The 13,350-nt window shown below is 37.9% G+C and overlaps 1 protein-coding gene and 1 long non-coding RNA gene across 3 annotated transcripts; both read right to left on the reverse strand.

Moving 5' to 3' along the window:
* Positions 1-6: 6 nt before the first annotated feature.
* On the reverse strand, positions 7-13,050 carry LOC309492067 (runt-related transcription factor 3-like). Of its 2 annotated transcripts, none has more exons than XM_082191082.1 (3): positions 12,748-13,050; positions 6,666-6,737; positions 7-725 (listed from the first exon to the last, which is right to left on the reverse strand). In XM_082191082.1, exons 1-3 carry the CDS (start codon positions 12,818-12,820, stop codon positions 202-204), a joined length of 669 nt encoding a protein of 222 aa, XP_082047208.1. In that variant the 5' UTR covers positions 12,821-13,050; the 3' UTR covers positions 7-201. The 2 variants fall into 2 exon arrangements, with proteins under 2 accessions (XP_082047208.1, XP_082047209.1); XM_082191083.1 differs by lacking the exon at positions 12,748-13,050 and adding an exon at positions 12,516-12,721.
* LOC309492068 lies at positions 2,109-3,980 on the reverse strand. Its single transcript, XR_014203422.1, has 2 exons — positions 2,446-3,980; positions 2,109-2,337 (listed from the first exon to the last, which is right to left on the reverse strand). It is a non-coding gene; the product is annotated as an uncharacterized lncRNA (long non-coding RNA).
* Positions 13,051-13,350: the final 300 nt, after the last annotated feature.

Here is a 13,350-nt window from a genome sequence, read left to right on the forward strand (position 1 = left end):
TCCTCCTTCAGTTTTGGTCCGTTTCTGTGCCGTATGGAGCGTCCAGAGCAAAATGTCACCAGCCTGTCAAACTAACTTCTGGTCATTTGATCACGATCAGCGACTGACGTCATAGAAGGACAAAGAAACAAACAAAAAAAAAGATCAAACATGCAAGACTTTCACCTTCCTCTTAATTTTGCCCTCTCCTCTCAGTCTCTCTCAGTAAGGCCTCCAGACGGACTCGTCTATGCGTGTCGACGCGCTCATCGCTGTGGGCGAGTTGCTGTGGCTTCCGTCGGCATCCACACCGTCACTCTGGTTCCCGAGGCTGGCGTTCAGCAGGCTGTTGTTTCCTCCAGCGGTGACGCCGGCTCCACCCGCCGCGGTGCAGGACGTCAGCATGCGGGTGGGTGACCTGTCGCCTCCTGATCCGGCGCCGCCGGTCGGGACCATGGAGAACTGGTAGGAGCCGGACCCGGTGCCGTAGTACAGGTGGTACGGCGAGGAGTTGGTCTGGAAGTGTGAGTTCTGGTTCTGGTTGCCAGGATAGGGAGGAGGCAGGTAGGTGTGGTAGCGGCTGGAGGTGGGCATGCTGGCTACGCTGAGACCACCGATTCCAGTGCTGGACGGGTTAGTAGAGTAGCTGAACGGACCCGGATAATGCATGTGTGAATCAGAGAAACGAGGAGCCGTTAATGGAGACAGAGACGGGAAAGGTGTCCTCTGCTGGAACAGCTCCGAACCTGAAGATAAAGAAAGCGATAGTTTAACATCTACACAATTTCATGAATATACATAAAAATAAATGATGGATTAAATCATTTTAAATTAAATAAAAAAATACTAAATGTTTGTGACCCAGAAATGATCCAAAGTAAGAATGCATCTACTTTTTTTTGCTCAAATAAAAGTCAAACCATAATCAATCACTCAAGTCTAAAGAAACTGCAACGTCATAAAAAAGGAATAGAATATTTCACCCCAAAATCAAAACAAAAATATTATTTTGCAAATAGATAATGATGCTTGTTTTTGTAAACTGTTTTTGATCCTTTTTTTTTTTTTTTTTGCATTACAGTAATAAGAATTTGAAACAACAATAAGAAAAACAGAATGCAAGTACTGTACACAATATTCCACAATTTTTGGGCGAAGAATTTCCATGCTTTCTAGGATTACAAAATAATGTTTACATTTTTACTAATTTTCAGCAAAATAAAAAATTTCAGACCAAGATCAAAAAATAAAAATGTTTATTTAAAAATATAAAATAGTATTAAATAATAAATTAATAATTAAATAAATAAAATCTAAAATTTTCATGACTTTACCATTTAAGTGATTATATTATACTATAATAATATTTTATATGCATTATATTAAAATGATATGTCGAATTCATCAGATGAACAATTGCCACAGAACCCTATTGAGAGACTGATGCAGTGTAATTTGTGAACGCCTGATAAACTGTAAAAACAGTGCAAGCGTAAGGTTACGAGGCTGGTGAGGAAGAAGATGATGAAGACTGGTATGTTCTGGGTGAACAGGTGTAAGGGAAACATCTGTGCACCTGCACACAAACTGCTGCCCGTTTCTGCCAGTTTGATCTGTTTTCTAGCTTTATTTTTCTGCTTATTGCCCGCATATGAGCAAGGGCTGCTGGGATACTGGAGCAGGCTTTGGCATGCAGGCGCCTGAGGGAGGAGAATGCCGTCTGTGCGTGCCACTGACTTGTTTAAAAGTCTCTCCCCCGTTTGTCTGGGGCACTGGGTCCATTTACAAACAGAAACAGAGAAAGAGAGAGAAAAGCATACAGTTCCATTTCAATATCCTCAACTTCAGGTTCCCCCCCCCTCTCTCTCTCTTTCTCTCTGAGGGGTGTTGACTTTCTCTTTTACACTTTTGGGGGGCCGGGATCTGATTCGAACCGAGGAGAATTCAAGATTTCAGCTGCTGTTGATTCAACTGAAATGGCCACAAATTCCAGCCAGACTCATGTGCGCGCACACACATTCGGTTTTCACGTGTTATGGCGACTTTCCATTGACATAATGATTTTTATACTGTTTAAAATGTATATTCTATCCCCTACCATCACAGAAAACTTTCTGCATTTTCAAAAAAGTCTGATTTATAAGCTGTTTTCCTTATGGGACCAAAAAAATTCCCCACAAGAACAAGGATTTCAGATTTTGCCAATCTTTGTGCGGATATTTTGTCCCCATAACATAGGGTTTACCAGGACCACACACCATACGAGATTAATTACGAAAAGCGGAAATCTGACAAATGAGTAGAGAAACAGCTGCAAACCAGATATAACACCCAAACTGTAGACATTGTTAACCCTCACTACCCTCACACACACACACACACACACACACACACACACACACACACACACACACACACACACACACACACACACACACACACACACACACACACACACACACACACACACACACACACACACACACACACACATGTTCAGACTCAGTGTCTCCCTCTAGTGCCATGTATTAACATGAAACATGAAAGTTTCCAGAAGGTTGCTCAAACATCCCCTTGGTGGATAGAAACATTTTGTTATTGTTATTATAAAAATTGAGAGTTTCATTTTATGCCAGGCTAATGAAAACTTTGCATATAGTGCCATATTAATGTTTTGAAATATGATGTTTGTTCCACAAAAAACACACTACTGACCCCCTTTCGAAGACCACTGCTCTAGAGAATTACTAGTTCGCTGTGTTTCCATGAACACACATGATCTACATTAGTATCAGTGGAAAAACTCTTTAAAAGAGCAAAGAGAAGGAAAGCATGTGGTATAACCCATTATTCTATGTCATTTTCCCATTTAATAATATTAATATTAATGATGAAAATAACATTATAAAGATGAAAAAACATTTTAGGGAAAATAACATACAGATTTTTTAATTTATTTTTTACTATTAATGAACATTAATACATTAATACAAATTTAAACGGTTAAGGGAAAAACGCATTTTCTACAGAAACAATATTAACATTGAATATTAATATAATATAAAATAAATATTCCAAATATTGGTTTGGGTTTTCCCTTTTTTGTCCACACGATTCAAACTAAAATGAATAAAAAAGTTAACAGGATTTTTTAGCAGAAGCAATATTAATATGAATAAAAAATATATTTTATAATATAATGTAAAGAATATTAACATTTATAAAAACTAAGTCATATTTGTTAATGACTAGTCAAAATAGTAGAGGGGCAATTGTTCCTCCATGGCAATTTAGAAATTCAGCAGTAATTTTTACAAAAGAAATGTAATGGACAAACTTTCACAGTTTCCTGAGAATGACCCCTATCGTTACGCTATCCTTCCCCCATCCCAGTGAGCAGTTCAGTTCGCCGTGATCCACTAGCCCACAGTCAAGCGTGTAACCCGGCTCACTACAGAGGTTTGCCTCATTTGACTGCTCATTTTGTTTGTTAACAGAAGAGCAAGCAGTAGCTAGTCAGCAGGAATTGCATGTTTGAGTGGGGATCAGGGTTCTGGTGAGGATGCAAATCTCGGCCCTCACCTGTAAAATGGCAATGCAAAAACAGATGGATTACACCTGGACCAGGCAAATCATGCGGCCAGGGGAGAGAGAGAAAGACATAGAGACATAAAGACTGAAATATATACTTGTTACTCTGTATATAATCTAATCAAATCCTGTATATTTGCGTCAGAATGTAGGATATCAAAAATACCACATATCTAACAATCATAAAATATTGTGGATCCCAGACTTGCCTACTTGTTCATGGTTTGAGTTTCTACTATGTGGTTTTATGCTCAACTGGTGAAACAAACCCACAGGAACCAACCAAACTATTGCTACAACCTGTCAAATATACAGTGGCCCCAAACTATTACTTTTAACCAACTGTTGTTGCACACTATGTTCCACTAACGTTTGACAACCATAAGATCTTCATTTTGTATATATATATATATATATATATTTGGGCTGTGAAACGATTAATCGTGATTCATCGCATCCAAAATAAAAGTTTATGTTTACATAATATACGTGTGTGTGCTGTGCATAATTATTTTGTATATATAAACACACACATGCATGTATATATTTAAGAAAAATTTGTTATTTATATATAAAATATTGATATTTATTTATAATACAAATTATATATATATAGTATATATAAGCAACTATTTCTTAAATATATGCATGTGTGTATATTTATATACAAAACACACACATATATTATGTAAACACAAACTTTTATTTTGGATGCGATTAATCACAGCCCTAATATATATATATATACAGTATGTAATATATTAAAACTTATTAGTGTGTATATCTATTATAAATGTGACTTTAGTGTCCAGATGCTTTTTGGGGTCACTGTTAATGCAGGTAGAGTAACTTTCAACCAAATACTACTATAGCCTAGTTTTCCAAGTAGGTAAAAGACTGAAGTGGCTCAATGTTTGCACTGGATGTTGATTAATGATAACTGAAGGTAATGGCATATCACTCTGACAGGCAGAGAACCTGAGACGCAGGCAAACATGTAGATCTCGTGTGTTTATGTTAGAGCTGTAGTCCATAAGACAACACAGCATGTCGCATGCAAACTAGCTAATCTCCGACATGTGCCGCGCTGCGATCTCATACATCAGGATGGGTCAGGTTACCATTCACAAACATCTGATACTGTACTGGAGATTTACAAATCAGGTCATTGATTCAATACCTGGATTACAATGAGACACATTTGTGAATAGATCAGGAATGCTTCTTTTTTTTCTTTTTTTTTGAGGAATTTTGTCCTTGTTGACTCTAAAATCCATTTGTTGAAATGACTGTATTATTATTGATCCAAAAAACACACAATTATTAAGCAGCTTTTGCTTTTCTAGGACTTTGAAAGGAATCAATATTCAGTTCTTTCGGAAGCAATTATTATGAAATATAAGAACGGTTGGATCTCATAATTCCTGTAGGCGTTTATGATCGCCGCAGTTCAGAGCGGTGAGTCAACATTACACTCACGCAAGTCTGCAGCAGAGAACACATGGCCTCTGAACCAACAGGAGAGAGAAAGCACAAATTAGATCTACTTCATATCACAATTGCTTCTCATGGACAGCAAGCAGAAGCAAACTCTGCAGCTCCTCAGATGTAGTCTCTTCTAAAGTTTCAGACGCGATCTCCAACACGTCTCATGCTGAGCTCAGATGAGCCTGCAATCAAAGTCAGACGTTCTCACCAAATGATCTGAGCTATTCATGTTCTTTTTACTGTATGTCAACAATTAATCAATTTTTGCTTATTTTAAAGATTTAGAAGAGAAGAGACAAAATTGATACTTAAATGAGACATATTTACAAACAATGTAAGAGCAAACTCTGAGCAATACAATTATTTTCTGGTAAACTTTGCAATAATATGATCTGATCGAATCGAATCGAATCATGATTCCATATCTGGGGGTTCTAGAACAAATATCTAAATTCTAAAATTGAATTTTGTCTTCCAAATAAGACTGAAAAATCTGTCTGAATGCAGTTTTGAAACTCTCTTTGGCCACGTAAACACTGCACCACAATTAAATGTAGGAGTGCATATCCTGAACTATCTTGTGATAATTGACAAGCAAAGTTTTTGTGCTATTTTTGATACATGAAAATATGCATGAAAAAAATCACTCCCATAAGTGTGACTGTACAGACTGAAATGAAACACTCAGTAGAAGAGTGACAATATATTTGGCTGGAGTGTGCATTGTGGCCTTTAATAAACGTCAAATATTTCCTCACTTTACAGAGCAGGAATTATGATGAAACTGCCATCTGGTGTTTTGAAAAATGCCACCTGACAAACTGCAAGTCTATTAGGAATAATAAATCAGTCAAAGTGCAATTAAAGAAAGCTATAACTTAAATATCACACGGGCTGGTGGGTGTTTGTGTGTGGTGGAGGTAAAAATGACTCAGCTGGTTTGGATGTGTGGGGTTTGCGGGAACAGGAAGGGCAGGAATTCTGCGTCGCCGCGGGGAAGGAAAACCATGCCAGCTCCAGGTATGTGGCCGTGTGTCCATGGCAGCGAGAGTTTGTGTGAATGTTTTCGAGTGAGAGTGTTTGTATGTGTGTATGTGCCAAAGCAGGTAGGTGTGTGTGTATTTCACACACAGAGAATGTTTATTGTTGTTTCTGGGTCCATGCGTGTGTGTGTGTGTAAAAGCGAAAGTAGGTAATTTTTTACATTCTGTTTGTTTCAGCCCCCTCCACAAAAATGCTGCGTTTTGATTGGATCATTAATATTATGATTCACCCATTAGGACTGCAACACACCCACACACATCTGCATATCAAAGAAGTCATTTGAGGTAGACGGTGTGTGTGTGTGTGTGTGTGGTTTTTGATTATCTATATATAACAGTGATTAATTCTCTTATTAAACTACTAACAACATAAAGAGCACCAACGAACATTTATGCAAAAAAAAAAAAAAATCATATTCCTGAAAAAGATGTGTGGGCATGGAATAGATCACCACAAAAAGGAAATAAAGAAAGTCAAAAGGGTTTGGAACGACAGATCTTTGTGTGAATTCTTATTCTTTATGGACATAATGTGTACCGGTGTGTGTTTGTAAAGTCTCTTACTTGACCAGCGTAAGTCATCTTCCACTTTGCATGTCTTCAGTGCAGGAGCGTCCATCTGATCTGGCCATAATCCTGCAACAAAAACATATACATATTTAATCACTTGTCAACTGGTAATCTATGAGATACATACAATACACACACACACATTTACAATTTTTGTAAATGTATCAAAACCAAAATATGAATACAAAAATAAATAAATAATGCGATATTGCAAAAAAATCTTAATATTTTATATCCCTCTGACATTATTTAAGATATCTATTAATTTGCTCTTAATTTGTATTTGATCTTAACAATTGCTGTAAATGAACACAAATAATAATAAAATAACATGTAATTCATATGCAGTGATATAATAACACGTAATGATAAAAAAAATTTATGCAGTTAAAATTCTATATACTTTTTTGACAATATTTAAGATATCTGTATATTGATATTTATGCATTTGCTATTTATTTACCTTTTTTTTTTAATTGACACAAATAAAAAAAAATATTTTTTTTTATCAACACATATTTTCCTTGAACATTTTAGTAAATGTAAAAAAATTATAATTTTAGAAAAATTTAACATTAATTGTTGAATCGGTTTCGAATCAGTTCACCGAACGAAATAAACTGATTATCGGAAGTCATCTGAACTTACCAACATCATTTTTGCTAACGAAGTTTAAACCTGAGAAGCTGTTGCTTAATTTTAATTTTAATTAGGCAGCAAAATCATCATGAATAAACAGTGAATATTATAACCGCCCAGCCCTATCTGTGTGTGTTTGTAGGATTGCGACAGAGTGAATTTGTCCACACACGCTCAGTGTGAAAGAGCTGCTAGTGTTTTCATCAAAAGGTGCTGAGAAAAACAAACATGAAATCTTATGCTGGTGTCATGTTACACACACACACACACACACACACACACACACACACACACACACACACACACACACACACACACACACACACACACGTTAGAGCTCCATCTGTCAAAATGCATGTGTATGAGTAGATAACTTTGAAATCTTTCTGTTTTGCTGACAAGCCAAGAAAAGTATCAGCGTGTCACGAGGAATGATATTTTGGGTGTCTGTTAAAGGTGTGTGTGATTATCACATATCTTATCTTTAGCGCGTGATGCCCGTGTGTGTGTGTATGATCTGAGCTTTTAAATCACTCCATCAGCATTAACACGCAGCTGTCTCGCACACACAAACGCAACAGTCGCTGCACAAGTCTAAAATAAGATACTTTGGGAAATATAGAGTATGTTTGTGTGTGTGTGTGTGTGTGTGTGTGTGTGTGTGTGTGGTGTGTGTGTGTGTGTGTGTGTGTGTGTGTGTGTGTGTGTGTCAGCGCACTGAAGAACTGCCAATTTGACATGCAAATGAATCCTGTTTGCTCTCAGTCTGAGATGAGATAGTTGTTACAAGCTAATCGTTGCAACACACACATAACACGTATGAGATATGAGACGTATGCAACTACATTTTTACATTTTCTGAGAAAAATATGAGTGGTGCTTGTCCATGCAAAACTTGCCAGTATGATGCTAGTCGTGGTTTCTAGAGTGTTCTGGAGGGATGATTGCAACCCAAGCCATATTCTGGTCTCTAGATGGCCCGAGTCCCTCAATGTGCCCATTGTCTACTCAATGTGCCCATTTTATTTTTAAAGTCATAAATCAGATCAGATCCAAAAATACAAGCACATGTCCTCAACAAGCATTACGGGACATGTTACACACTAGAGTTTAGGAGTTTGAATAAATCCCTATATCCGTAAGTATGTGCAATAGTAATAATGATGCTTGCCTTAGCAAACACCACTAATGGCACACTGTTCCCAGTCTCTCTCTCTCTCTCTCTCTGGTTTTCTCTGCACAATGATAAATTCTTCAGTATAAATGCTCTTATTCAGGCCACAGCTGGTGCTTCTGCTGAAAATAAACATCTCACTCAAATATTTTGATTGGCCGTTGCACAACGTCAATAACAGACAGATCTCTACTGCTATTAAAGCAGTGTCACAGAAACTGTCTGTGAGCAGAACAATATGTGCGTAACTGAGAGCTTTGTGCATCTCTGAGAGGACGAGGATGACAGTAACTCAGTAACAAACAGCAGTGTAGATCGACTGAACTACTGAATCAGTTTGTTCTAGTGAATCAGTTCAGTCAGACTGTTCATGTGAATGATTCATTCATTGATCAAATAAACTATTTACTGATTAATTCAAATACCCTGTTGTGAAGTACTAAGGATAGATGGTGTGTTTTTTCAGTGAGAGAGAGAGAGAGAGAGAGAGAGGAGAGAGAGAGAGAGAGAGAGAGAGAGAGAGAGCGAGAGAGAGAGAGAGAGAGAGAGAGAGCGAGTGAGAGCGAGTGAGAGAGAGAGAGTGAGAGAGAGAGAGAGAGAGAGAGCGAGTGAGAGAGCGAGTGAGAGAGAGAGTGAGAGAGAGAGTGTGAGGGAGAGAGAGCGAGTGAGAGAGAGAGAGAGAGAGAGAGAGAGAGCGAGAGAGAGAGAGCGAGAGAGCGAGCGAGTGTGAGAGAGAGAGAGAGAGAGTGTGAGGGAGAAGAGAGCGAGTGAGAGAGAGAGAGAGAGAGAGAGAGAGAGCGAGAGAGAGAGAGCGAGCGAGTGTGAGAGAGAGAGAGAGAGAGTGTGTGAGAGAGAGAGAGAGAGAGAGAGAGACAGAGAGAGAGAGAGAGAGAGAGAGAGCTGTATAACACTGAGTGGAAATGCATGCTTTCCTCAGTACCAGCAAAAACAAACACAGCCACCATGAAGTCTGGTTATATGTCAGATCTTTCACCACACCTACTTAAAACTCTCAAACGTTTTCTGAAGTCACACACACACACACACACACACACGCGGAGTGGACTGTCCGTTCACTGACTGTCTTACACAGCTTGCCATTATTTTGTGACAATTAAGAACATTTCCTTCCAGCTCTCATGTCATATAATATATATAATGAAAATGATAATTTACAAATGTACAAAATTATTATTTAATAAATACATAACAACATATAATTAACAGAAATGAAAATATTAGACAGATATATGTGATGTGTTTGTCAGCTACGCAGCCTGTGGGATGTGCATGAGCGCATGAGTACACACCACACAGCTCTGCCCGCATCTCTTTTCTTCTCTTCAATGAACTCGAATGAACTTTTCGTTTGTTTATTCCTTGTTCGTTTTATTTTCATCTGAAGCAAGTTGCTGCATGTTAACTAATGCCAACTTGACTTCGCCTCCCTGCTCCTCTGGCATGACAATAGGTGTGTGTACGTGTGTTTGTGGGACGGCGCTGTGTGCTTTGACAAATCTGTTTAACTATGAACCATGTCTGTGTTTGTGCTGTGAATTTTGTAACTTAATATCTGTTTACAGTCATCAACAATCTGCTAACCTCAAGACTCCGGGATGATGCAATCAACACCAGACACACACACACACACACACACACACACACACACACACACACACAGTTTGCATCACTCAGGTGGAATGAGAGACCATCTAATTACTGTGTGATGAAGGTAATAAATCTGATTAAACATGTCTATCTTACACATGTCTGTCTGCAAACCTCATACCACACAGAGCTGTCTGACACAATGTGTGTGTGTGTGTTAAGATTTAGATATAAAGATGAAGTTGGGACGATACGAGAGACAGACAGAGAGGCAGTGTTAATATCAGACATAACAGTCAGGTTTTGATGTATCACACACACACAGGCCTACAGCAGTGACAGACACGCAGTCTCCCGACAGCTAAAGCTCTGTTAATGTGTTATGTCTGCTAGAAATGTGTGTGTCGGCAGTCTTGGCCTCTGACAGCTCCATGAAGACATAATTCCTGTCCTAATCCACCTGCAGATATGGATACTAGACGTACTTTACCCGCTCAAGCACACTGATGCGGTAAGTGTAAATCTCCCATTCTTCTCGCGCTGAGCTCTGGATGAGTCACAGCTTTGGTTTTGCAAGAATGCAAGAATAAGAGTCCACCCTTCAGAATTTAGGTCAATCTGATGGAGGAATTTACCAAATACCCCAAACAAAAACACCACTGAAACATCCAGCGCCTCTAATTCAACAGCGCATGATGGATAAACTACTCATAATAACGACGGTTACGAAAGAAACCAGACTTTTATGGGTTCCGGTTGACCATTACATCATGTCCTAACCAAACACAAATGTCCTAAGTTATTGTTTGTCTAAATGCCTTGAAATATATATATATTTTAAATATTTTAGATAAAATCAGATACTTTTTATATAAATAAAAAACAACAATATTATAATATTAAATATATTTATATATATATACAGTGCTATGCATAAGTTTAGACACCCATGCTAAACTTGACTAAAAAGAGGAATAAAAAAAATCATCTTTTGGAAATTGAACTTAATGCCTTAATTAAAAAAATTAGGAAAATGTTAAGAAAAAATTGACATGGAGTACTTTCCATAAGATCATCTCTCAATTCAAATCAAACCAGCTATTAGGCTAACTGAAATAAAACCATGCCAATCTCTAGGTATGGTGAAGGCTATGTGATGATGTGGGGCTATTTTAATTCCAAAGGCCAAGGGAACTTTATCAGGATGCATATAGTATCCTGGATCCATGAAGTAACTGGCCTTTAAAAATAAAAATCTGCCTGCCTCTATGGGAATTTAACATATGGGTGTCCAGACTTATGCACCCTGTATTTTAAGGAAGAACATTTATTTATTTACGATACATTATTCATTCACAAAGAAAATTGGTGTCCTTAAAGGTTGGATTTTTCCCAAAAATTTTAATTAAGGCATTAAGTTCAATTTCCAAAAGGTTATTTTTTTATTCCTCTTTTTAGTCAACTTTAGCATGGGTGTCTAAACTTAAGCATAGCACTGTAGTTTATATATAATTTATGCATAATTATTGAAATGTTTAACTAATCACATTTTATACTAATATAAAAATTTGTATAATTTATTATTTATATATTTGATCATTATATCAATTATAATATAATTTTTTTTCGTAAAATAATTATTACATATTTTTATAATAATTCTCATTATTCTCATTATATATTTAAAATTATTTGACTTCAAATGTGAATGGTCAAAAGAATAAAAAGAAAGATGAAAGATGAAAGAACTGCAGGCCGTGATATGCCCCGCGGGAGCATTTGGTCTTTCTTGCTTTTTGATGGATCGTAGAGAGATGTGAGTCACGAATTAGAAATATGAGCGATTCTGTCTACACTACAGATGCAGTGAGCAAACAAAAACAAATAAAAAAGGCGAAATTGTTTAACGAAATGACAAAATCAAAGCCAATCAAAACATATCTGTTTGATATACAAGATTTCGCTGTGTATCCAGCTTACAAACACTATCCAACTTACAAATCAAGAGTAGTAAGGAATACATTCATAAGTTTACGCCCCTAAAGCTGGAAAGAAGTAAACAAAATGCTCATAAACGCTTGATCTTTCTTAGCTAATGACTGTGCTGAGCAGAGATGAGCAACTATGAGAGTTTGATTGAAACGTGAGTCACGACTGCTCAGATGGCTGTAAAAAAAACACACCAGTTTGAGTTCTTTAGAAATGTGAGTGATTCAGTCTACACTGCAGAAACAGTGAGCAAACAAGAATTAATAAAAGAAGCACATTTCAGCAACACACACACACACACACACACATTGCCGCGTATGAGAACAGGTGGGTGAGTGAAGGGTGGGGTGCGAAAAGTGCCTGGGTGTGTATGTTTATTTGAGCGAGAGGGACAGAAAATAGAAAGATAGACTGTAAGCGAGGTGCATATGTGCCTTGGAGAGAGTGAGAGTTTTGCTGTTTTGCTAGCAGACATCATGCTCAAAGGTCTTTACATGCGTCTGAGAACGTATCCTCGCCCACTATCACACACGCTGACGTGGGAGCCGAGATCGAGAGGGGTTGCTAGATTCCAGACGTCGAGGTGCGAGTTGTTGTGACGAGCTAACGTCTGACTCTAACAAACACATACACAGGATCTGTAGGGCATCCAGGGACAAAACACACCTGGTATCTGTGTGGTGCTGGAGGGACTGTAATGGGATTGGTGGGGGCGGGCGGTCCCGTTGCCAGGGTTCATCCTCAGACTGGCCCTCTGGAAGCGCTCGATGTCACTCAGGCGATCGGAAAACTGCTTGTGAGGGTCGTCCGGCTTCACACGGTGACCTGGGGAGACACATGCAATGGCTTATTAGAAGGAGAATGAACCCCGAACATACCTTTGACTCACCCCTCAGTTTTTGCACAGACAATTTATAGTAAAGACACTTGTTGGAAATAAATCGAGCCAGAAATGTGAAACTTGTTAAAGCACTTCAAACGACAAATTTAGTTGTCTTGTTTATGCAAATAAACTATATGGTTATGCATTACTATAAACATTTTTATGGTTATGCACACACTTCACATAGGCAGCAACTAAGCACTCTCACAAATGAATCCAATAAAGTTTGACATTAAAACTAACAACATCATGTTCTAATAAGCATAAAAATACACAAATATTGTGTAAAATGGTCTGGAAAAGAGCTTATGGCTTTCAGACAGAGCTGTGTACTCAGTCGTGACTCATGTAATGCTTGATGATCCACAGAGGAAATCACCAAGAAA

This window comes from Leuciscus leuciscus (genome assembly GCF_965113295.1).
Source record: "Leuciscus leuciscus genome assembly, contig: HAP1_SCAFFOLD_913, whole genome shotgun sequence".
In the NCBI taxonomy this organism is placed as follows: domain Eukaryota; kingdom Metazoa; phylum Chordata; class Actinopteri; order Cypriniformes; family Leuciscidae; genus Leuciscus; species Leuciscus leuciscus.